General features: G+C 43.2%; 1 protein-coding gene across 6 annotated transcripts in view; it reads right to left on the minus strand.

Moving 5' to 3' along the window:
• Positions 1-4,890: 4,890 nt before the first annotated feature.
• PARD3B (par-3 family cell polarity regulator beta) overlaps positions 4,891-26,615 on the minus strand; it is a 398,273-nt gene continuing 376,548 nt past the window's right edge. For all 6 annotated transcript variants that reach the window (XM_088167895.1, XM_014880259.2, XM_088167897.1 and 3 more), the window contains one exon: positions 4,891-9,585. In XM_088167895.1, coding sequence (XP_088024021.1) covers positions 9,231-9,585 — 355 coding nt within the window. In that variant the 3' untranslated portion in view covers positions 4,891-9,230. The remainder of the gene's footprint in view (positions 9,586-26,615) is intronic.

Genomic DNA, 26,615 nt, shown 5'->3' on the forward strand with positions numbered 1-26,615 from the left:
GAGGAATGTAACTGCTGCAGAAGACAGTGTTTGACTTTTCAAATCCAAGCCCCTAATACACTAGTGCTTTGGCTGTGGTTTAGCTCTTTTCTTTTCTTTTCTTTTCTTTTCTTTTCTTTTCTTTTCTTTTCTTTTCTTTTCTTTTCTTTTCTTTTCTTTTCTTTTCTTTTCTTTTCTTTTCTTTTCTTTTCTTTTCTTTTCTTTTCTTTTCTTTTCTTTTCTTTTCTTTTCTTTTCTTTTTTCTTTTCTTTTCCCTTTTCTGTTTTGTAGCAACAGCAGTCTAACCACTCTCCTACCCATCCTCACCCCCAGCCTGATTCCCCTCACTGCTCCATCCACTTTGTGCCATCAAAGCAATCTGAGGAACTGAGTTGGGAAATGATCCATGTCAAAGCCAGCCCAGCAAAGAAAAAACAAATCAGTCTTTTTTTCAATAGCAGCTCAGTTTCTATTGTCCTTTCACAGCAATGAAAATCCCTACAATTGGGGAAGGAGAAAGGACACGGGGATAGGGTGGGACCAAGTGCTAGGAGGGAGGGATGGGGCAGGAGGGGGAGCCTGGTGGCACGACTGCATTAAATGCACACCGGACTGAGGCCTTACTGTCCTCTTGCTGTATATAAAGAAAATGACTGGCCTGGAGAGCTTTTTTTCAACAAAGGGGAAAGAGGTACAAAAGAGAGAAGGAAAGAAATTCTCCACTGTGAGGAAGATGTGCATGTACCTCTGTGAAGAGAACCCTTCTTGAACCTAACACTCCACTACTGAATTAGTTGTGATTAATTTGGTGAAATGTGAATATAGAGATGGAAATCGAGCATGCTTAGAGTGCCTTTGATTTCCTTTGCTTGCCAAATTAACCTACAGAATAGAATGCCAGGCAGCTTCAGTCCTAAGAGCAGCCCCATGACTGCTCTAACTTACACTCTGGTTTCAATCTCCCTGGAGGTGCCACCCCTGTCCCCATGCTGGCTGGGCTGGGAGCACTGCTGCTGCAGCATGGCCCTGGTGCTCACCCAGGAGCCCTCACCACTGCAGAAGCCTTGCCAATCTTTTCCACAGCTGGGCCAAGGGCTGCCCTGCAAACTCAGCCCACCTCTGCAAATTGTCACTTAGCGGCACTGGAGCGACAGGCAGCATGTGGAATTGCTGCTCTCAGAGCTTCCTCCTCGTTTGTCCTGCAGGGCTCAGAGGCTCTGCACATCCAACCACTCATGAACCAGGTGCTCACCATTTATACTGCTTTCCCCACATGCAAACATTGCTGACTCCTTCAGGGATAGGCTAGAAATAAGCTGTTAAAGTAAACTTGCTTTGAGATCAAAACCAGCAATGCCTAAGTGTGTGTGTGTATATATATATATATGTATATATATATGTATGTATGTATGTATGTCTATACCTAGGAGGAAGGGGTAGTTTATTTATTTTTACTTACTTACAAACGAATTTCTTCATATTTGCTCTATTTTTTCTTCTCTTTTCATTCCTAGAAAAAAAATGTGGCAAATGAAACCTCTTAACATCATAGCTTGCTGGTTTGAAAATCTAGGCTTCAATTTTTAAGTTTTTTTTTCCTTCATACTCTGGTGAAGGATGTGATGTATGAAAACTCCAGTTTAACAGAGCCTAAAGACTAAATCAGATTGTGCAGGTAAGGTTTTGGCAGAGAAGCAGACACTTCTTCCTAGCCAGTACCAAGAATTCAGAGAGGAATGGGGTAGGTTTTAATGTAAGTTCACTTTCCTTGTCATGAATTTTAATGACATTTTTCACGACTGGTTCTGTGATTCATATGAGAAAATTAAAAACCTACACCTTGAAACTTATACAACAAAGCTGCTAACATCTCACAGCTTCTGGCATTATCTTGGAGAACCCTTCAGTCCTTTTTCTATGCCACATTGTTTTCCACATAAATGTATTTTAAATATAAAACACTGAATGTTCATTGCTCCTTTATATCATTTTTTATTCATTATCGGCTGGAGGCAAAGGGCACAGTTTTATATAGAAGCCTCACTGAATGTCTCATTTTGCTATTTTACTGGACTGTACATATTTCCCAATAAATTATTTCTTTCAGATGCAGATATTCTTCTGAAAAAGTGAAGCAAGGCTGTTTCCTCTGCACAGAGGTTTCCTTTTACCATGAGCAGAACCAACTCATCTAGCTTGGGTTGGTTTGTCAGGCATATTTTGGGAACGGCTTGAGAATTAATTCTGCTTTAAAGACCATTATCACCTTTTTGGGCCTCGAAACTGGTTCAGGATTTTTGTACCAGGCCAGCAATAAAACAGCTTTTGCACGTCAAAGGTTTATTCTAGATAAGCAAAAAGGCAGATGAAATCTGTGTCTTTCTTACAATCTATACCCAAAAAGCACTGATTCAGAAATTACTTGTCCCTGTCTGTAATGAAGACACAGCCCCACCCCATACCATGTGGGGTGGTCCTGGGAGCCACACACTTTGACTCTTTCAGGTGCCAGCAAAATTATTGGTGTTGGTTAGCTATGTTCACAGATGGCGTGTGAGGCTTCTCAGCAGTGAAAGCAGAAGTTGTATTGATGGTCAGTGTGGCTTTGGGGACATCAGTGATCAGGGGGAACCACTGGATGACAAAGACAGTAAGGAAAGGATGTGATGGTGGTGGTACCCAGGGAGCTGAAGCCAAGTGAGTTGGAACAGGCTGTGGGATCTGGGTGCCAGCACGTGATCTAGGGAGGGAGCAGTGATGTGCGATGGGTGTCTCTCTCCCCACACCGGTTGATGGGTTTCCTCACAATTCCTACTTGCCCTTCTGCTTTCTCACTCAGGCACAGGTAGCTTTGTGCTGCTTTCTCACTGGTCTTGACTCTGGACACAGTGGAGGGATGTCACAAGTCTGGGATGCAAAATGGAAATTGGGGAGCATTAGTTAGCATTATCACAAATTTCCACCTTCCTTGTTGGTTTGTGAACTTCACACATTGGAGACAATCCCCTCTCCTTCCCACCTATTTCCTGTTTCAGGTCTGACACCCTCTGCCCACATTTTCCAACCTGTTTTAATTTCTCATCCCCTTTCCTTTGCTCCAGTTGGCTCTCCTTATCATTTCCCACTCTCCACCCCCTCACTTCTCTGTACCCATTCCCAGGGCAATCCTATTTCTCTGGTTGCCTGTGCCCATCCAGCCCACTGAGAAAACCATCAGCCAAGATGTTCCCCCTTGAGCAGATCCTACACTTGGGAATTAGGATCCCTTCTCAGTCTTGTTTCCATCCTTTCCCAAAGCATGCCTCAGCACCACCATACCTTCTCTGTAGGGATGAGCACACCAAGTGAAGAGAGTCTGAGTACCCGCCTCAGGAGACCTCCAGAGCCTTTGAGCCAGAATCCTCTGGGGCTTACTAGAAGCCCTGAATGCTTCTGGGAGGCTGCAAAAGCTGTTCAGCTCCACTTTAATCTTGATAATGGCATCTTGCTTCCTGAGAGCCTTCCAAGCAGCAGAGCTGCCATGTTCCTCATGCCTGACAGGCTGCGATGCTCTGCCCGGGTAGAGCACATTGCAGCAGGTCACTGCACTGCTGCTGAGGTAATGCAACTCCGAGACCCTCCCTGCCAAAGGCACTGCATCCCACTGTGCTTACTGCACGATACAGGTCTCAGGAGGGAGCAGCTTCCTTCATTAGAATTAATTAACAGTCAAATGGCTCCACATACTTCTTTACATAGACAGAGCAGTGACTGCAAAATAGATTTTAACTTAAACCCAGGTCCCAGGGAAGTGAATGCTGTTGCAGGGAAACCAAAGGGGACTGCCAAGAAGGACTACTATCTTAGACTGTGGTCACTGAGTTTCCAGCTCTTAATGCACTCCTAATTTGTCTTTTGCTACTCTGTACAGCTCCAGCAGGAGAAACTGAGGTATCATTTTTATTTGTACAGTTTTTAGCTGTGAGTGCAGGTTATGACTTAACTGGTTCTAAAATTGGCATCTGTGTGGTTTATAATTTAAAACATGCTAAAACTGACTGACAGTTGTCCACGAGCTGTCTTGGCCGTAAACACCAAGACCTGCATTCAAAATGTTTTGGAATGCAGTACCTATGTATTTGTATTGACCCATTCCTGCCATTTCTGTTACATCTTGTGCTGTAAACCTGGATCTTTCTATTTTGTTTATTATTTCCTTTTTCTTCATAGTAACCTATAATTTCCATTTTAGGCTTCATTATTCCTTCTCCCTGTACTAATGCCTTTTCACGGAAGCATCTGTTTTGAAAATTACTCCACCTAATGTAACACTCTTGCCTGAATCTCACTGCAACCCACAGCCTGATCCTACAAAGATCTATGCTTGTGCATAATGCGTGAAAATAAGAGTTACCAGTTTCAGTTAAACGACCAACATACGTCATGTGAAGAGCCTGTGCAGAACTTTCAAGGCATCCTAAATCTCTGGCAAGGGCCTCCAGCCCTCTCAGCTGGTTGGACCCGGCAGCTGCTACAGGCTGCAGAACACCTTGGCTGGTACCAACAGCAAGAGAAGAGCTCCATGTTGAGATGAAACTGCCTGGGGAATTTCAGCAATGGAGACGCAGCAGCTTAAGCTGCAATTCTCACTTCTTTCAGTCCTGGGGCATGGAATCAGGATTCAGGCGATACAACTGAAGACAATGCAGATTTGAGATGGAATCAAGGTAAGCCCTGGGAAGGTTTTTTTTTTTTCCCTTAAAAAGCAGCACATGGCTGTTGTGTTTTCGTTTTTTTTGTTAAAACAGTCATCTTATGAATTCCGATCCAGCTTGACCACGTATCATCCTCTAATATCAAATCACATCCACGACTGAGGATGACTTTGTAGACACAAAGAACGGAAAGACTACATACAAGTACATAATCATATATAGTCTTAAAGCCTTTATTTTAATGCAAAATAAACCAGGTAAAATTTATATAGCCATATGTAACAAAAGATCAAAATCTCTGACGTGGTACTAGAAAAATCCTGTCAAATTACATGTTGAATTTTTCCCCCAAAACAATCACACATGATTTTTAAATCAGTTTCACTTAAACACACAGGTATTGTCAAGATCACAAGTACCTCTCCCTCACAGTAACAGAATAGTGTCTTACAAAGCCTTCTTTTCTATGCAGAGATAGTGAATAGCACTTCTGATTTTGCATGTAAGGCTTAAGGACCCTGCAGGACAACAGGTGATGGGGAGCACAGGTGTGGGGCCTTTTGAAAGTGCAAAGCACCCCCTGCTCAGAGCAGAGCGTCAGGCTGTGGCCCTGGCAGAGCAGTCGATAGGATTCACTCACAGCACTAAGTCTCTGATAGACAAATCTGTGATGGCTGGGAAGAAGAGGTAGCACAATTCATCTGTAAAAAAATTAGGCAGCATGTGAAGCTATTTCTAGATCAGGAAGCTGGAGTGAATTGGAATTCAGGGCTGTATGCACTTTTTCAAGGCAAGAGCCTTTTTTATTCTTTTCTATGCTTAGTTTCCCCCACAAAGGGCAGTTGATATTTCTTTATGCATTCGAGGGGTGCCTAGAGACTTCTGCATCATAACATATCACAGTGGTAATGTCGGCTCACGGGCCAAGATCATGGCTCACTAGTGGGTGGTCACTCAGAAAATCCACAGGCTCTTTTTCTATCTCTTAATCTTTCAACTGCTGGGCCTGGCTGGCCCTGTGCCAGAGCCAGAAATGCAGGCTGCACGCCACCAGCTCAGGAAATCAAAGCTTCAGCTTCACGTGAGCGCGGGCCCCTCTCCTCGGCGTGGCTGCCTGCTCACACACACACACACACACACACACACACACAGGGCTGCCCCCGTGGCAAACCCAGCTCTCCCTTCACACCCACTACGTCAGTAACTCTGCTGCTGGACTGGCACATTTTGGATGAGGGAGTGCGAGGCAATTACGTGTCAAGAGCATTTCAGACTCATAATTTTCCCAAACATATGGACATATGGGAAAAGAACAACTTGTTACTTAACGGCTCTTTTGGATTTTGCAAGTGTGTATTTTCAACCGTCAGTTGTAGCACCTCGTGAATTCTGCACGGTACATATTTTTCCACAATATGGTGCTAAAATCATACATTTTATACTGCAGAAAAGCTGACTATATATACTGTAGTTACACATTATACTTTTGAAAATACTGTACCTCTACCAGATATTAAATCAGGAAATGGCAATTTTCTCCCAGAACAATGGCACCAGAGATAGATGAGATGCTCTGTAATACTTTTTGGTCTTGCTCCCCCAGTTAGGTCACACTGCTCTTCCTCCTTAGTTCCTTACCTGTAGGATGCATCCATATATTATACTTACAGCACTTTTTTTTTTTTTTTTCCCTGATTGGAAGAAGCTCTCAACTGATTTCTGCTTACTGAGCAGAAGAATCATTTAATAACCTGTTGGGTAAGGTAAGATTAACAGCTCAGAAGGTGTTTGTTTGATCTGTCTGCCTCAACTGAGTGGAGCTGATGCAGTCAAGGGGAGCTCTTAAGGAAAGATTCAGGTTACAAGGAGACATTGGGCAAGTCCCTCAAAGGCTATAAATAACCTAGGAGCTGCTTCTATCCAGATTTTATTTGGCCCTGGCTCATGAAATACTGTAAATAAGTTCTGTTCACTGTGCTGTGATGCCATTTGAAGGGTTAGTTGAGAGTGATTTACAAAGGCAGTAGCTTATATTCAGAGCTGTTCTTAATTGTGGCCTGGCTTGATAAAGCCACTGTCGCAAACATTAGTTTCTTTACAGCTGGATCAAATGTATCAGGGGTTATATTTCAAGGAGAGAAAGGAAAGTATTTTAATTTGTTTTTGCTTCACTTTCAACAGGCCTTTATAACACCAGCAGCTATTCTGTGGCTGCCAAGCCCTGGCTGAGTATCCTACAGCATCTAAAGCTTTCTGAGAGAAGTACAAGGCTGTGCAGAGCACGTACGTGACAGGCACAGTTTCCCTGGGGAATGTACCTTATTTATGGAGGGTACTGAGACACATCCAGCTTTACACCCAACACTCCCTCCAGAGGTTTTTCCCTCCTACATTACTAGGGAAGAGGGCAGAAAGAAATGGAACAAGAACCAAACACCCTTGTTTCATAATCAATTGCATTCCTCTTCCTCTCTCCCTCCCACCAATGCTTCCTCCTGACTGGATTTCGAGCTGTGCCTGCCCCTGCCCCAGGGAGTCCAGCCCTCTCTCTGAATCATGGAGGTGCTCCCCTGCCATGGAAAGCTGTCTCCTCTCCCCTGCTTCCCAGCCTGCTGGTGGGTGGAGGCTGGTGGGAATGCAAGCACTAGAGCCTGCCAGCCACTCAGGCAGCTGCAAGTGCTCCTTGTGCCCGCGGATTACACCAGGCTTTAACCAGCATCATCAGCACAGAAGAAAGTAGGTTGGGATTAAATGCTGTTTCTCATCAGTACCATTACCTGCTAGCAGGACACACTCCTAGAGGACAAACCTTCCTGGTGGTATTTAACACCTGGGAAAGCGATCTATGTGATTTAGTATGTTGCACACCAAAGATGTCAAAATCACACCAAAGAAATCCTTATGCTTAATCCGTGGCCAGGTCACAGTCTTTTCCGGATGAGGAGAGGAGGCCTAATGGTTTAGTGACACTCCCAAAAGGCAGAAGTCGAGGAATTAAGGACACTTGGAAATAACATATTTCTAGGTCACAATACAGCATGGTTTCCTCTTGACAAAATCCTTGAGACAGATCTCTAAGCACTCAGAGCCCTTGTGGGTCAGGTCATGCAGGTCCCTGTAGCTGGAGACACACATTTCTGGCTGCAGAGCAAACTCAGGCTGTTTGGGGCAAAGAACTGGGCACGCATCCCACCACCCTGTTCCCCCACCATGGCTCTGCTGCACTGCTGACACCCCCTCCCCACTCACACCTCTCTTCCTATGCACTGCTACAAATAACTTGCTACAAACAGTTATTCTCACATCGTGGGCCCCAGGGTCTTGAAGCCCTTCCTGTTACTTTCCTTGTCTTTTCCCTCACCCCTTGCTGTGAAAAGCCCCTTTCCCCACTGACCTGATGGCCTCTGGCTGCAGGAACTCGAGTAGTTTGGCACTTGGCACGGTGGGGCTGGGCGCTGCCCAAGGCTGACTGAGCTTCCCTGGTGGATTGAGAGTGGCCCCCATGAACAGGTGCCTTCTGGCAGCACTGGGCTGGTCAGGGCAGGCACGCTGCTGCAGGCACTTGGCTCCAACACCGCCTGGAGCAGGCCAGGAACGGGCTGCCCTGATGGAGCCAAGGCAGCACCTGACACAGTAATTTAATATGAATTATAGAGTCCGTGCCCATAGTCACCTCCCTGGTCACTTCCTTATAGGCCAGCTCCACTGAAATCCCTCCAGCGACACTTCCTGACAGCAGCTGAGGATCTGGTCTCCAGGGTTTACATTTAAAGATTGCACACTATAACTAACCAACACCCACAAGCACACACTCCTCCCCCAAAGGCATGGTTCTCAGGTGGCTGCCTGTCCCCTGTGAGCCTGCCCAAGCATACGGGATAAGGCTTTTTGCCCTACTCCAACAGCAGGTGCAGTAAGAGAAGGCTCTTGATACACAAACTGCAAAAAATGAAGGCTACAAGGTAAATGCTGCCACCACCAAAAAGACAGTAGAAGACAGAGGCCAGATCACACATCTGGAGCTGCAGCATCCTTAAAGCAGAACTGCTGGTCAGGACGTGCCTGGAATGCGGCCACTATCTCTGTGGCAGTCCCTTGTCATGATCACGCACCAGATACACAAGATGCCCAGCTCTGCAAGAAGTCCGTACTGCATGCTGTGTTCTCACTTAAAAGGCTGTACAACAGCACTCTGAAGTAAACTCTGGTGACTCTGCTGCCCTTGCACAGACAGCTATGTACTGTAAAGGTGTAACTGGATGCAGTAAATGGCCCTGAGGTGTATTAAGTGTTGCGTTTCGTTTCCAGCAGGTACTTCCTATTTTTAAAATGAATTAAAAAACACTCAACTGTCTGGTACCTCACATACTCAAAACACATCGTACCTCACGTGGCTTTAGTTCGCCTGTCAGAAAGCACCTACGCTGAGCCCAGCTCAGTAAGAACGACTCCAGGTCTTGTGTGCCATTCTTACAGGCAGCTACGCTTGGGAACAACTCTACAAGGATGATGTCCAATGGGGCTCCTCCCGGGCTGTGCCAGAAGCCCGGTGCACGGCTATACAGCTGCAGTCATGGGGTTCTTCTGCCTGGGATCCTGCTGCCTGTACTGGTACTGGTCTGGACTGGTCCCGCGCTGTCGGACAATTTCACTGTAAGCTGGAGCTCGGTGGGACTGCGGAGGGGAAGGTGGCACATCCTGCCGGAGGGGTCCTTTGTGCTGGGTTGGGATGGGCTGGGCTGGGTAATACGGAGGGTACCTCAGCTCTGCCACTCTTGTGTCCGGCGCACGGATGTAGTTTCCCTTGGATGGGTGGATAACAGGCTGTCCTCCGTGGTAGTAGGGAAGATCTCTCTCTTTGTATGTTACTCGTGGCCCTGTTAAATATTCTAGTGGCTCTGCAGGTCCACGCCTGAGGAGGAAAAAACATAATAAAGCACATTAAAAGGCAATCTACTAGCCCAGTGATACATTATTGTACGTACAATCTATGTTTACTTTGGGAGAGGAAATGCCACCTCAAGCATGACAAGTCCTGATGAATGAAAAGAACTTCTGAAGGATAACAAGCTTCCCACCTGCATGCTACAAAAGTCTGTCACATCCAGGACCCTGGAGGAAGGGTCCAGCGCACATCACAGCCCTTTTACAATGGGGGAGCACTGGAGCCCTTCAGCTCCCCAAGTCAGTCTCCTGTGATCCATTTGCCATAATGGAAATAAAGCTCCTTTAAACAATGCATGTTTGACTGAATCTTATCTAGCCTGAGGATAAACAGATGAGTTGGGTCTGCAAGTCTGCAAATCCCATAAGCTTTATATGCACAAATATTCACGCTCTCCAGACCATTTCCCTCTATTCTCTCCTAATATGTCAGCCTGTAAAACTTTCCAAACACCATAGTTGGAAAAACTGGGGAAGAAACACTAGGGATGTCAGGCTACAATACCTGTGTTTAATGGGCAAGTTGCCAATGAGGTTTCAAAAAATCTGTGATCTAAAAGGCCTGATATTACAACCGCCCTGTAACTTGGCTGCATCAGTATGGATCTCACAAGCCCTAGTTCATGTGAAAAGCAACATGTGAATGTGTCATCCCCAAGGATGTGCCATGGAGCCCTCTCTGTAGCCTTCTGCATCTTAATTTCATGATTTGCACTAATGAAGTACTGATATTTTTTTCCTAGTACAACTTAACTTGTGATACTTTTCAAATGGCAAAAATAATTGTTCTCGCAGACATGTCACCAGAGCACCCCCAAAAGTTCAACTTAATTAGGAGTTTTTTCCAGTCTGACTGCAAATGTCTTTGCACTTTGGACAAAACCTCTCATTGACTGCACAGGAAGCTTCTCTCCAAATGAGAGCTTAGGGAAGACAGAGTTTTGACCCAAAACAGGGGCTGGAAGTATAAATCAATTACACCTGCTCTGTGTCTTTGGGACTGAACTCATCAACTGTTTAAATATTCTTTGCATAGATTATGAAAAATGTCATCATTCTGGTACAGCAGATCAGGTTCTCAAAATCTGTCAATGACTCTCTTGTTCACACAGAGATTTTACAAGCATGCTCCTTCTTTCTTAACCTGGGCTCCCAGACTCCGCTGGAACTTGTCTAGCATGTAGTAAAACAAAACATGTGGTTTTCTGCTGCACTCGTTTAAGCCCATGGGGTAAATCACGGACACAGGCAATGAACAAACATTATCTGCCTTGAAATGAACCTACAATTCTCCTCCTGGAATAACTTAGTGCAAATGTTTCCTGTTTAAAATGGAAAGAGCAAAAGGAAGCATTCCAGGCCTTGGACTTTTAGGACCCTATGCTCCCCAGAGACTTTCTGCTTTAAAAACAGAACATTATAAAAGACAGGCACTCCCAGCTTCCCCCCCCTGCCTCCTGGTGAGACAGTCCAGACAAAGTGCTGAAGGGCCTGAAGCCACCCTCTGAGATACCAAACCACTCTTAACTGCACGTACTGAGACAATTACTGTCACTGCTCACACACCTACCTTGCAACAAAGCGTAATTTCCAGAGCAGGCCAAAGAGCTGCTCCACAGATTTCTGCAGAAAGGCTCGTTCACTAGAGTCAGTCCCATCACACTCAGCTTTAATGCCTCTCTGCACAAAAACCGTACTTCCAATCATAAAAGGCTCTGCAATGGTAGGAACTGCTTTGTGTCAAGCAGCACATCAACAAGAACAAATGTCAAACCTACACCTATCACCTTTTAATACAAGGATCATGCTCAAAATCCTGTACATTGGTTTTATAAGGTGTTCTCATCGGCAGCTATAATCAATGAGATTCTTGTGGATCACATTAAAAAAGGACTGAGCTTGGAACCTGATCCAAAATTTACTGAAAAGCCAGTGGTAGCTTTTGGACAGAGCTCTAATTGCAAATTGAATTCTCTAAAAAAAACAAATGGAAGATGAGTTGGCACCAAAACGATGGTTGAAAATAGGACTGAGCCACCAGCATGACATACTGAGCCTTGAGTACACAACTCATGCCTCAGCAGACACCAGAGGTTTGCAAGGTGCACAAAAAAAGAGGGGTGTGCTTTGCCATCCTGCCAGAACTGTTTTGGAAAGCTCAGGCAGTCCTGTTTTAGGAATCAGTGTTACACTGCTGCCACAGAAGCTGTGACTGTGCAGAGGGCTGTGCACTCGAGCTGCTCTGGCTCAGGATTGTGCAGTGAAGATGGGCATGGGCAATCAAAGTGTGCCAGACCTGGGAAATGGCCCCAAGCTGCCTGAGCTAATGCCATCAGATCTCCATTGCTGTTAGCTCTCCTAGGGAACTAAATCCACCATTGCTTCACTTACAGCTAACATAATTTGTGGTTGTATAGAAAAACTGCAGAAGAACATGTGGGAAGAGCAAAATCTTTCTTTAAAAGATAAACCCCAAGTTGTTCCCTGCCAGCACCAGACTCCTTTCTCTGAGGGTGAAACACCCATAGGTGGTGTAATTCTTGAGTGTCTTGCCCAGAGTCATGACTTAGCAGCTGGAAGGACAAGTTGTACACAGAGACCTGACAGGAATCCACTTCACATGAACCTCTTAGGAAAGCCCCAGGAAGGCAGAAGGTATGTGAGTTATTTTAGCGGCCTTGGGGATAATACAAGCAGTGATCAAGCCAATGATTAGTAGAATTCTTGCCCAAGTAAAATCTTGGGAAACACTGGTTACTGTCCAAAAGGCTGACTCTGGGACATGATTGAGGGAAATTTCACAGAAGATAGCCTCATGGCTGCTGCACATCCTCCAGCTCACTTCCCCACACTTCCACACTTGCAGATACACTAGCTACAACGACAACACTTTTTTCCCTTCTATGACCAACATAGCATGTTGAAGACAAATTATTTCCCTAGGATTTATTCTTCCCCACCTACCACCCATGCCTGGTGAAGTTCATTCTCAGGGAGCTGCTCACAGTGCAACCAACAAGCCTATGGAGTCTCCATGAATCTCTACCTGACCAGTTTTAAAAACCAGGAAAAAACTGCCCTTCCCTCCTCAAGTGTGACAAATTAACCATCAGAAAGTTAATCTTTTTAAGGTAGGAGAAACAACTGCAAAAACCAAGCTCTGGATGCAGAAATGCTGTAACCATCAGCAGTAAGTCTGGGACACTGAGGGCAGTTCCCAGCAGGAGGAGGACAGGTCCTCTGAACCAACACCCTTCTCACTTGATAGCCCACGGTGAAAAAGTATATGCTGTTGTTTATCCTAAAAGAAATTGCCAAAACAAACCAACACAAACACTTTCTACTTGGCAGTCCCTTGTAGATGGTGTGCTTGTTTCTGCAAGAAGGAAAACAACTTCTACCTTTTCCCTCGGCAGACACTGCCACCTCTGAGGAGGTCCTAATGAAATTCTTCTCCTCTCTCTCACTGTTTTTGTTGGCTTCTGATGAGTTCAGAGTTCACAGGGCCATATCACACCTCCTAAGTGACCCATGGTGTGGGGGTCAAACCAATAACCTCAAGTGGAAAATCAGTGACCCAGGGGAGTGATCAAAAATCCACAAATTGGGTCAAGCAGGTCCAGCCACTCAAAAGGACCAGGCCAGGAGTGTGCCCTCTGAGGGGACATGCTGTGTAGGAGCTGCTCTGACTGTCAGCTGTTTTCCAGATTTTTGGCCAGTTGTTTGACCTGGGGATGCAGCGCAATTAATGGCAGGCAGAAGGCAGGGAAGCTGACACAACATCCTGGGAAGGAACTGATCTCAGAGCTCAAAAACTGGTTTTGCTGATAGTTCAGCTCTGCTGGGTCCCACTGGAAAGTGCATTATGGATGTGGGTCTAGCTAAAAGCAGAGGCTGCTGCTGCAGGAAGCAATTGAATGAAGGGAGAGAGAAGCACCAGGTTCCACAGAGGAGTGAAACTGGTGGGGCAGTGTGAAAACACTCCTCAAAAATGTCATGAGCAAGGTGTCCCTTAAAATGTCTGCTTTATTTTGAGAAAGCAAAGTCTCATCTTCCCTCCCCTGCAGAGAAATTACAGATCACACACAGGCACTTGTGAATGTGTTTCACTTCATATGCTGGTTTGCGGCTCTACCAGTTTATCTTTTAAAATGATTCACTAGTTAACAACTGTGATTCAGTTTGAGCATTAAGAACACAAAGTAGCCTTGTCCAAGTAAAGCAGGTAACTTGTGACTGATATTCAATTAACATGTTGTTATTTTCTCTATGACAAGTAAAGCCTAAAGCAGGTTTGTTTTTCTATCTCTGCTTTATTTATCTTCCAAGCACAAAAAAGATAGTGTTTTCTGCAGACTTTACTGCAGAATTTTTAAGAGCTTCTGGGTTTACTTAAAACTGAACCACAGGATTTGGAATACTTAGGAAAGACTTCTCTTACTGAAAATGTTATTTAGTCACAGGTCTCTCAAGGTTTCAAAAGCCCTAACTAAACACTTTCTGCTTTCTCCAGTTATTTTTTTATTTCTTTTAAACCCCCGTTTTAGTAATTCTTCAACTGTGGAAAATCTTACAGAGTAGACTGGCATAAATACCTGATGCTTCAAAAAAAACAATCAGAAAAAAAATAATTACATTTCAGGTTTACTGCGTTTCATTGATAACCTCCATTTGCAGGTCACCTTTAACATCCTTGGAGACGTGTGCTTGGGCTATCTGAAAGGAAAGGAAAGCAGAATGAAGGTCTAACTGCTCCTGCTGTGCCCCATCACGTTGGGGGTTTGGATTTCATTGTGACAAAGGGTTTTTCTTCCTTCTGTTCTATAGGGAGAGTCACAGAGGTCACCCTCTTAGTACCTGGTAAAAAGCAAGGAAGGGAATGCTCTCTTCTTACTATCTCCTCCTTGCTGGTGAGGGAATATTTTGCAAGGGATATAATCTCCCATGAAAACCTGCCTTCTTACTTTGTTAGAGAGTACTTCTTGAAATAAACTTCAAAGATAGCCACAGACTAAGTAGCAAATGGAAAGCCCACATTTGGCTGCAGTCTCTTTTATGTCTAAGCAAGACATACAGAGACTCTGGGTGATGGCATCAGACAGCCCAGGCTGTGATTAAAGAACAGGGGAAAACAACAAGATCCTATCTGTGTCCAAATTCTCACTGAAGAACTCCACTGTATGCAGTGTGATTGTGTGATGTTTGTTCTCAGCCAGGAGGATCTACTTTTAAAGAAGAAAAGAGAAGCTGATGTAAGAATTAAATTATGCAAACAAACTTGAAGAATCAGACACATTACACTGTGTCTTTATAAAGCTCTTCTCAACAAACACTAAAAACAATTAACTGAAAAGACCATGTAGTGCCTATCTCTCCAGATACAGTATTAAAGATACTGCTGTGCTGTTTGTAGTCAGTAACTCTAAGAACTCCTGTTGCTTAATATTCAACACGCATATAACATAAAACAAATAAATTAATGAAATTTCGAATCACTGCAGATTTCAAAGAAATCATTGAGATGCATTAAGGTGGGTCTCAGTATCTTAATAGGTGAGATAATCCTGTAATAAATATTCTTTGCCCTTTCAGATCAATACTTCCCATAGCCAAAGAAAGGGTTTGCATTTAAAATTCACTGGGAATCAAATTTGGTATCTTAGTGCTGGGAAGAATCTGCAGCACAAGGAAGTGCTCAGTGGCTGCTGTCTGTGAGAGAGGCTCGCTCGTACCCCTTAGAAGAAGGCAGATGTCTAGCAATGTCATACGAACCTCAAACACACCATACACACTTTATTTATGGGCTGAGCTGGTGGAGGTGCTTCCTTCTCCTGTTCTTTTATCAACAATACAAGGCTGAAAAATCAGATAACGTAAACGAATACAATCCCGGGCTCTCATGTAGCACATGCCATGCAGAGAGAGCTGTTTTTAGTTTGAGGACTGTGTTTGGAATTCCTTCAGTGTCAGGTTTCCAGTTACCAGACCCTCTTCCCTGGGCCAGGCACGACTGCGGTCAGACTGGATTAGCAGAACACTCTGCAATGTATATTACACAGCTTTGACTTCTACAGGCTTTGCAGACCCATAAAAATAATGATCATTTCATGACCTGCATTTCAAGGTGGGGGGGGTGTGTGTGTGAGTGGTGAATATAAGAGTGGAAGAATCTCTCTTCCCCTTTTAAAGAATTCCTATTTGGTTTGGAGAAGGACAAGCCCATATAAGTTTGTTTGAAATTTGAGCGATACATTTCAGATGCAATGTCGGCAGACCTGATCCCCTTCCCTTGCATACAGTTTTGGAAAATCTCAAGTGGTGCTAACTGGCCTGAATATAAGACTTGATATGCACAGTTCTCTCTCTCTCCAATATTACAGCTTAAAATATTTAGAAACAAACAGTTAAAGCACCATAATTCCAGCAGGTAAGTGCAGAGATGTGTTTATATTTCTCTAGTTGATGTCCAGCCTTAAAACAGCTGGAGAACTAAGTCCTTTACTGTTTGCAGAGGGACACACCACAGAGGTGTTGGGCCCCAGCTGCTCTCTGGGCCATTCTTAGCAATGGGAAACGTTTAAGTGTCACACTTGCTTTTACATCTAAGACCAAGCACACTTTAGTTACATACTAGCTTTCCATGCAGGGGAAAAGACTGCAGAAATAACTGTAACACAGGCAAGCACAGTCTGACAGATTTAAAACTTTACTGTAAGGTTAGGTAAGACTTCTTATGACAGCATGAAGAACGTGTTTTTTCTACAACAAAATAGATTGTTCTCAATCCCGAATGGAGCAAACTATGTCACAGATTGGTTAATACCAGAATTTACAATGCCATTTAATTAAACTCCCTCCCATCAGCAACCAAACCATAAGACAGTGCTGCTTCTTTACTCCAGCATTAGTTTATTTTCCACAGCAAAGCTCAGACCAATTTCTGATAATCTCATCCTGCAGGCAAAGATCCTCTTTCTTTCCTTCCCTAAATCCAACCTACAAATGTACGAAGTGTGACAACCAGGATTAAAACCCTCAAATCAACAAAAACAAAACCCGAAATATGCTAGCTGGTGCTCTATAAATGCCCCAAAAGCATTCAAAACAACTAGTGCAATAATCCTTCCTACTCAATTCCTCACTTGTTTTGTTCATATGCTCTCAGGCATGGTACATCTCTTCTACCAGAAGGCATAAAATAAAGTAGCACCTATTGAACAAGACATCGCTATTCTGTGATCTCTTCAAGCTTAAAGGGATCTTAAGCAGATTGGTACTTTTAAGTAGCGAGTCATTACAACATGTGTCATTTCAGATGTTACTCATTATTCAACACAACATAATGCCGTGTGAGTCATTAACCTCTGGGCACTGGTAACCTAGTCTCAATGCTAAGCAGTCATGCTTGTTGCTCAGGAACCCCCATGCTCCATTGGGGAGAGACCCGGCTGAGATTTTAAGGTCCTTTTGGTCCTTTGTTTTGCAGATCAGTGGGGACCAAAAGCTCTTCCTATAGACTAAAAGAGTTCTTGGCCTTTCCGTCTTCTGAGTCACATTTTGAGAAAAGGCTGACCAAGTTATGTTGGAGGGAAGAAAACTTCTTTTTAAAGGACATATGCCTCTTAAGCCAGCAAGAGAAGCAACTGTTTAGGCTTCTCAGTTGAATTTTCCATTTAAATGCAAATTCAAACTAGGACAAAAAGGTACTGAACACGAGCAGAACTGCCACTACTGGAGCGAGATGCTGAAATGAGAACTGTGCTATGATAATACTTGCACTGCCCTATGGAGCAGCAACTCCCAACAGGCAGGGGGACCCCACTGCCCCTGCCCTGAGAACAGCCAGCTGCTTCCCTCCCCAGCAGGCAATCTATGAGAAAAGAGAGAGATGCACAGGCAAGATGTCAACACGGGCTTCAGTGCAGCAGCACCACAAAAGCCAGAAATACTATCTGGATCCCTTTGCCTCATCCTAACCCCTATTGGAGGTCTCTGCTTTTTTGAAGACTATCAGAGTAGAAATTAAGGAGTCTGTGGTGGTTTAGGAGCTTTTAATTTGGTTTAAAAGAAATTCAGTTGCCATAGTCAAAATTGCTTTTCAGAAGGAATTGATCACACTCCAGAAGAGCTCCTCCCCAGCAGGGAAACCTCTGTCCTTTGCCTACCTGTTCACAGCACTACTGCTATCTGAGCTGGTTTTGTGAAGTGCTTTCAGAAATACAAAAACCCAAATTCTACCTTGTTCTCATTTTTCATTCAAAATGAATTTAAAGCATGGTGACCATTTAGCTGTCCTATTCAAATGATTTTCAACCAATAACAGAAATCATTAAAAGAATATTCCTAAGTAATAATAACCTAAGTCCAGGTCTTTACTATTCAGCCACTGGGACCTTAACATGCTGTCTGATCTTTAGTGGGCTAGTAAAAACCTGTAAGAAGTGGTTATTAATGTTATTACCAAGCTTTTAGGTTTTTTTTTTCCTCTCAGAGCATTTCTCATTTAAATTAAAGCATCCCTTGCAGCACTTTCTCCCACTGCCATGGTGAAGCATGGCTGTCAATTCTGCCTCCAATGACACAAACTGGGTAGTAAAATCCTGCTTCAGTAAAAAAAGGAATACGTAGCTGGTTATTTTTTCCTTCATTTTGTTTCTTTCTGGTCCAGACATTCTGTTAAACTCACTGCAACATAGCGTTCTCTTTTTTCCCCTTTGCAACAAAGGCAAAGCTCAAGACCCAGAGAAGAAGAAGGATATTTTGGGGGGGCAAGAGGGACCTTAAAAACAAGTAGCTCTTATTTCTTTCTTCAGGCAGTATTTCAGTCCCCATTGTTTCCCTACTGCTCATGTACTGATTTTCTCCGAAACAGCACAAACAGCCTGCAAGTACATCCTCCCCCCAATATTTTCTTTTGTTAGAACCTTTCATTTCTATACAGGCATTAGATTATACATTTCCTGGCTTGCCGCACTCCATTAACACTCCAGTAACCACCCATTTTCCAGCCAGCCATTAAACACCACCTTTCATAATTGAGATTTAAAGGCTCAGGGCATGATAAACAGCTGAAGTTACAACTTTACAACTGCCTCTATAGAAGTGTGCAAATCTCTAGATTTGGATAGGCAAATCAGTTAATTAGACTTGCATTAAGCCACGAACTTTGCGGGTGCTCTGACAGCAGATGTCCTGAAGTTGTGCTTTAAATAAACAAGGGTCAAACCCTCAATCCCACCGGGCTGGGAGAGACGGAAACGTCCCACCCGGTGCCCAGGGAGCGGTAGCAGCGAGTGCAGCTGCCGTGACTCGCAGCCGGCCGAGCGCCCATTCCAGCTGTGTTTATGCTGGCTCCTTCCTGCACAGCTCCTTCAGTTACACGAGCACCAGCGCGGCTGCGGGAGCGCGCACGCCCGGCTGGACACGCTCGACCTGCCGCCTCTGCTGGGGACAACCCTGCCTTTACCCCCTACCTTTTCTGCCTAACAGCTCACACGTTGCTCTCCAAGCAGGACCCACAAGTTTTGGGACTGAGCACAGCTTCCCCCTTCCCCTACGTGCGGCTGAGGACACTTGACATGCATGAGCCTGAGTCACTGCTGGCCAGCAGAAGTTCAGAACTGGTGACATTCGGAGCTGCAGCCACCGGTCCCTTTAGGTGCATGGGCAGTAAGAGGTTAACCTGAGGTCGTGAGGCCCAAGGGCCTGTGCTCCACCTCTGCACGAGTTATCTCCCTGCTGCTGCATTTAAAAATACTGTATGTAATTAACTGTTATCAGGTTGTTAAGCAGCGTGCTGAAGTGTGAACTTATCATTCAATTGTTTCCTTTATTTACAAAGCCCTGCCATTCTCTTAGGCAGCAGCCTGGGACAGGCTGTTGACTTGCTCAGATGAGGAGGGTTTGGCATGCCAGATCCTGTGAGCAGAAGCAGATTCTAGAGAAGTGAGACACAGATGAGAATCTGCAAACACCCCCTCAAGATGTCCTGTAAAACAGCTGTGCTTGAATGAGACACGCACACATGGCACCACTACCAAATACATCACTGTGAGGTTGCTTTGAGACCTGAACCACTGGAGGAAAGACACAATCCAGCTCCCAGCTGCTTTATGGGCACAGGTGGAGTTTTTACTTACATATATGGTACTAGCTTTAATGCCTATAGATAAACACAAATATATTCCATTCCCAGATGAAAACAACGTAACTGCTGACTTTCATACATCTGAGCTCAGTTCTTCCCTATTTAATTTGCTGGACATTGTTTCCATAAGCAAATCTGGAAGTCAGAGCCCATCATGTTAGACCACAAGATGGAGATGGGTGGACAGGACAAGCACAAGATGCCACAGCCTCTGCTGTCCTCTCTGTCTCATTCAGCGAGGCCTAGGCTTGAACTCCTAGAGGCTTTGGACAGCACTACATGGTATAGACTTTAATTTCTTTTGAAAGCACACATACATCGTGTATCAAAGATGTGCAACAAAGTCTTAGGTGCAGGACATGATATTATCAGCAGCTTCAGCTGACATCACAAGGAACAGCACTGCAATCAAAGAACCATCCCTACTCCACCCAGGAAGGCTGCTGTGTGCCACCAGTGAGAAACAGAGAAGTAATAGTGCTTCCTTATATGAACCTGGTAAGAATCTGGCCAAGATTCCAGACAGCATGTCTCAATTTGGCTGGGGGAAAAAAAGTTAAATAAAACCATCCTCTAACTTGAAACAATCTTTTACATAATGAATCAATCAATTATCTTTGCTCTAGTATGTTCAAATCAAGGGAATCATCATTGAAAATAACAACCAATTTATACAGCTCATTTAAAGCCACAGTAAGCTAGGCTGCTGATTCACTAATGAACAATAAAGGTCACTACTATAATATCTCTCCAAGTATTTTCAGAGTGTGTGGTGTGATAGACTTGAAGTGGCAAGTTCATAAAAAATCCATCAAGATACTTTGCAGGGGGAAGTAAAGATGGAAAAACATCTGTGCTTTGCCTAGATACCAGACTGAGAAGAGGGAATGACTTCGATGGAATGAAGAACTTTGTGTCCCGGACTCATCCAGCCCCAGCCAAAGCCTCTGGATGTCAATGGAAGCATTTCAATGATCTTTGGATTAGGCTTTTGTATAGAATGGTATCTAAAAGGGGAGGAGAGGGCAGGGAGAGAATGAAACATCTGTATCCTGAAATGAAATCAGGAAGTTAAGGCTTGACAGCTTTAGACAGCAAATAAGTTGTACCTCGGGTACTAAATGTAGGTTGCTAAAATGCCTCACTTCAAGTGGAAACATTCCTTTTCAGTTGTGTCTTTCAGGAATTCAGAGAAAATACTGACCAGGATGCTGCTAATTTATGTTTTACTTTTTGAGTGCCCAAGATCTGGAAAATGGTACATACGTGCACTTATGAAGAAAAAAGATATTCTGCCAAGATGAACAACACACCTCTGCTCTGTGGATGTTAGCTCCACAATTATTAACAGCGTGGCAACTGGGGCAATGTAGAGGAGTGCACCCTAATCTGCAGCACCAAGAATGGGATGATTACCAGAACCAGATGTTTCAGAGGAAGCTGCAATTTGTGGACAATTAATAGTTTGCAAAGGTCTTACAACATAAAAGAACCTCTCCCTTCCTCCTCAGATGTTAACTCAAACAAAAGCAGCTATTGGTCTAAGCCTGGGTTTGTAGAAAGGTGAAGGTTTCAGAAACACAAAGCACTTTGATGGCATTTCTGTACTTGCAGATGTTGATAACAAAAAACCCCAAACATGATCATATTTAACCTTGACAGACCTACTATTTGAAATCCATAGGAATAAACCACAATGAAGTAGAGAGAGCCTGTAGTGAGTTGAGAAAGATGTCTTTTCCAAATCTCAGTGTTAAATCTTTAATGCTGACTTGGGTTCCTCTTTAAAAAAAAAAAGAAAAAAAAAGAAAAAAGTGTAATTCTATTGCCAGTAAAATAGGATTTTCTATAAAAGAGCTTTGCAAAATTTCAAAGGCCCCTCTTTTTAATGATCAAAAAGTAAAAGGGAGAAACATCGTATTATATCAAGCAGCTACAATATAACCCATTACTCAAGAACATCATTACAGTTTCTAAATCAGAAAACCATGAAGTAGCAATACCATTTTGAGGATGCAAAATCGTCTCTGTGTACTAAAGTGCCTTGAAAAACTTATAAAACTTGTGGTATAAACTAGTACAACTGAAAATGAAATATCTAAGGAGGAAACGACCAGGGTAAAGGGTTCTGTATTGATTTTTCCCCCCTCACATTGGGATTAAAGTGATTTCAGCTGGGACCCAGAATTACAGATGTAATTATAATTTCCATTTATATTTTTAGACTGTGTACAAAGAAGTGTAATAATGGACAGCTGAACATTTTCCATTGTCTATTAAAAATGAAATGTTTCTGATGAAATCTCTGTAAGACCAAGTACCACTGCAGCAATCTCTCAATAACAGAGCTTGCTTCAGCTGCTTGGTGACGAGAGAGAAGGGAGAGTTGCTACCCCTTCATACAAAGAAATCAAACCAAAATGACATTAAGATTGTTATTCCCCTCAATAATACTAAAGAGATTTCAGGTTAAGAATAGTAACAAGTCTTTTCAAAGAAAAAGTAGTCAAATTATCATTAAATAACCTTTCTTAACATTATTTACAGGGTATGTAACACAAAGCATTGCATTAAGGAGGCATTATTTAAACCACCTAAGGTCTAGGGAGTGAAAAAGAGAAATTTCTCCAAGTACCACTGCCTGTCTGCCATCCTTCCTTCATCCTTTACAATGTCCATTTAAGCCCAGGTTTCCTGGAGGTCTCTGATAGTGAGGCAAATAACTGCTATTGAAAAGCAAAATGTATTCAAGGTAAAGCAGGTGCTTAAGTGCTCTGATGGATCTGGGCCTAAAAATTCAAGTTGTAAACCCCAATTCAATTTCAAATGACTAATTGAAGTTGCCTTTTTTTTTTCTTTTTAATTCCCTATCGTTTTAAACCGATCTGCTCTGTGCTTTCTGCCACAAAGCGTGGTGCAGTCAGTACTGAGCATAGCCTGTCCCACCACGCTGCTCCTGCCTGCCATTCCAGAGGGGCAAAGAGATCCATACAGAAATGCTCAAAAACGCTCAAACCCAGCACTGGTATACTCAGGCAGCCTAAATCCAGCCTAATTCCCGAGTCAGTGAGAAACACAGATGCCTTCAGAGACCCCTACAAAGCTAATTAGAAGACTACCAGAAATCTACGCACAGCGAAGTCACATGGGTTTTCTGAGCACGGCTACTGGGATCCTCAAAGCTTTTAACTGATTCTGGAAATCTTTAATCGCTGAATGTACAGTTGTAAAGTGTGTTTGCTGTTTGAGCATCTTTGGAGGTAGGACTGTTAGCATCCTTTTTCCTACATGCTTTGTCCCAGCTATTGTGTTGGCTGGTTGAGTTCAGTTCAAGAGGGTATCACTATTATCGCCTTAAAAAAGCAAAACAAGGAGAGAAACTGTGGCCATACCACGCTTCTAAAAATACATTCTTTCTATACTGAAGACAACTCAGTAAACAAACATGCCTTTTCTTTAAAGCATAGTATCTCAGATCGAACCAAAACTCATAGCAAAAATGTTAAATGAGGGTCCCAAACCTGGTGACACATGGGCATATATATAGCAGTGCACTGGCACCCAGATCCAAGCAAAAAGCCAGTCACATGGATTTTCACTGTGAAATCATCCCGAGATTGGTTTTTCTTGCCAGATTTTGCCATGATCTACAACAGACTGCTCTCAAAGCATCTCCCTTCACCTGTAAAACAAGAGCTATTTTTCTTTTTTAAATGAAGGAAAGTGCCAGCTACTCAATATCCAAGGACCCCTGTTGGCTTGGGCTTTTGTTTGATAACCTGGGCTGGGTTTTGTTCACACATTTCCTGCCCTCTGGATGGAACTCTGACTGCCAATTTCCAAGGCACTGTCTCAGACTATCTAGTGCACAGATCCAATCTCCTTGCTGAATTACATCTGGGGTGGAACAAAAATGGCAGATAATTCACTTTCTATTAAAGTTAACACTCTCCTCCACTTGCTTCCCACGTATGTTATACAGTGGACGTGTTTGCATGTTCTGCTCTATTTTTTCAGCTGTTGCAAGCACATAAGCTATCAATTACACTCTATGCAGAGAGAAGATAGTGATTTGAGGAACGGCTTCCCGTTTATATAACTCCTCACCTCATCACTGCTCAAACATTTAAATGAATGCTTTTGGGCAAGAAGCCTGAAGTAGAGAGATTCCTTAGGTGCTCTCTCCCCTGCCATCTCCCCCTCATTGAATGGTTAATCAGAGCAGCATAATTCTTTAAAACTAATATTTATTCAAACAGCTGCAGGATCCCATCTGCTCACAGAGAAGAGAGGACAGAAGCAGCAGAGGCCACAGCAATACCAGGCAGAAGCCAGCAGAAGTATGAGTTGTGTCAATATCTCTATATCCAGCCTAAGTTGTGTTTGGCAGACAAAGATTTTGAATACAGCAAAGACATTACCATTACCCTAAAGATGTGGTTAAATTTTTAGCATATGTATCATGGTATTTAATATATTTTCAAATTAAAGCTTGCTGAAAGCTTACTGACTAGTGGCCTATGTGCTATTTAAGACCAACCACACGTCTACAAAGCTTTGCTGCCGTGTTTCTGGCATATCCATGACATTTTTACCCGTGGTAAAGATGCTCAATAGCTCTTGCAGATTTTTCCAAATAAGCATCCACAAAAGAACAGTATCACTGTGCATCTTATGCTTTGTTTATGCCATATTTGAAAGAACTGTTCTAGTAGAAAATCTTGCACAGGTGCTAAATGACAAAATTAGTGCTAATTTACATAACTATTAAATGCTAGAACAATGCAATCTTTTCCAAGCCTCGAGATGAGGGTAAAGATTCTTAAGAAAGCAGGAATTAATCTTCTCTAACTGGGTACAACAGGAGTTTTAGCTCTATTCTTGCTCTTAAAAAAGTTACTGATCCATAACCACTAGTGATCTGAATGCTTGCAATTCTTCAACAAAGTTGAATCACATTCATTTTAAGGACTATTTCATTTCATTTCTATCTGTGATAAGATTGGGCTGAAGAAGAACATATAGAGCAGGAAAAGACATATTTCTTTTACTAAGATCTACAAAAACTGGAGAGAAACTGCTAACATTGGTGGGCAGGAACCTGGGGGAAAACAACAAGTAACTTAATCAGAGTTTGTCAAATTACAACCAGACTGATCCAGACAGAAAAGAAATCGAAGAATATCCTCCAACAGTGGCTGCATTTCAGTCTAAACTGACTGCAATCATTGGGAACACATCCATGGATTGCAGTGGTTCTGGACCAGGCTCATACTAGCTTCTAGTAGTAAATTTCTGGCTGTTCTCAAGCTGGATCAACACATCCAAAGAATGACTTTCTAAAGTATCATACTTGAAGAGGAACAAAAAAGCCTTTGGTGAATATGAGCAAAGACATTTGGACAAAACCCTCTAAAATTGAGCCTTTTGTCCTGATATGTTCAAGACTTCTGTGCAGAGAAATTGAGTATGTCACCTACTTATGAAATGGAAGCAGTTTGGCTGCCAATTGTCTGAGCTGTGTTGAAACAGCTGCTCTAGCAACTGTTTTTACTATTAAATTCTTCAGCGATTCTCTTAATCCCAAATTAGATACCTCTTTCCTTTAATCACCAGTTTATATAAAAGCTCTTTCCTCACAGGGCAGGGTTTCACCAAGGATAACAAACAATGGCAGATCTGCTCAGCGCGCTGCCCTTGTGTTTCTGCACTCCTCACATCTCCCCCACTCTGCTTCTCATTTCTCGGTGGGTGGCACACAGAGTGCTCACGACTCTGTCCCCTACATGTTTGTAAAAGAACACTGAACTAGGTTTGAGGTATTAGGATTTCACAGCTTGTCATTACCTTGCAGCATGCAATTAAGACTGTCCATATATGATTCACTTTCCTACTTCATCAACATAATCTTTCCCAAACATGGACATAAGAATACCTGTAACTGAGACTCTTTAAGTGGTTTGCTATTAGAAGCTTGAAACTTGCCATTGTGACAGTTCACAGTCCTGTAGGGCTGTATTTCTGGTGTGGGTTTTTTCCTGGTTGTTCTTTTTTATTTTCTTTTTCTTTTTTCTGAGCCTGCTTTGCAAAGCAAAGATTGGATGGAGACAAAGGAATTGAGAACTAACATGGAGAACTAACTGCACTCTGCCTCTGAGCAAAGGATGCCACTGCAAAGCTGCTGTGTGCTCACAGGAACATAGCTGAGCAACGACACAATATACAGGAGGTTCACACACAAAAATGAGAGCTACAGGAAGCTTGCTCAAAAATTCCTGATCCAACATCCTCAAAAATAATACATATTTACACCTGATACTGTTGGCTTCCTACATTTTTCCTTCATTAGCTGTTTTTGAAGCACATTTGCTGACAGCCATCTTTCAGCTGCACCTCCAAACATGTTTATCAAGGGAAAGCTGAAGCCAAGAACTGCAGCAGAGTTGCCTTATTTTACAATGCTCTTTCTCACCTTTGCAGCCTAGAGCCCACACTTTTTGATGAGTTCTGAATTACAACCCAGCATAAGCAGCAACATTTTTATTCCAAATATTCTTACCTACAAAGCAGCCAGCTGAGCTTCCCAGTCTGCTGGTCTCCTGAGCCATTTCAATATCCATCTTAACAATGCAATGGATGTATTTGCATTTTGGAGCACACATCTTATTCCCCAGGTTTCACTCAGCACATCACTCTGTTGATGCATTCTATGGGATATATGCTTTTGGTTTTTAATTTAATCTTCTTCTTAATTTGCATTCACTTATCTTTTTTCCACAGATCCTTCATCTCGACCTAACCATTTTGTACTGACACTTTTTTCTTTCATTAATATTTTGTTCCCTAACAGT

The sequence above is a fragment of the Sturnus vulgaris genome, chromosome 7 (genome assembly GCF_052056855.1).
Source record: "Sturnus vulgaris isolate bStuVul1 chromosome 7, bStuVul1.hap1, whole genome shotgun sequence".
Lineage (NCBI taxonomy): Eukaryota > Metazoa > Chordata > Aves > Passeriformes > Sturnidae > Sturnus > Sturnus vulgaris.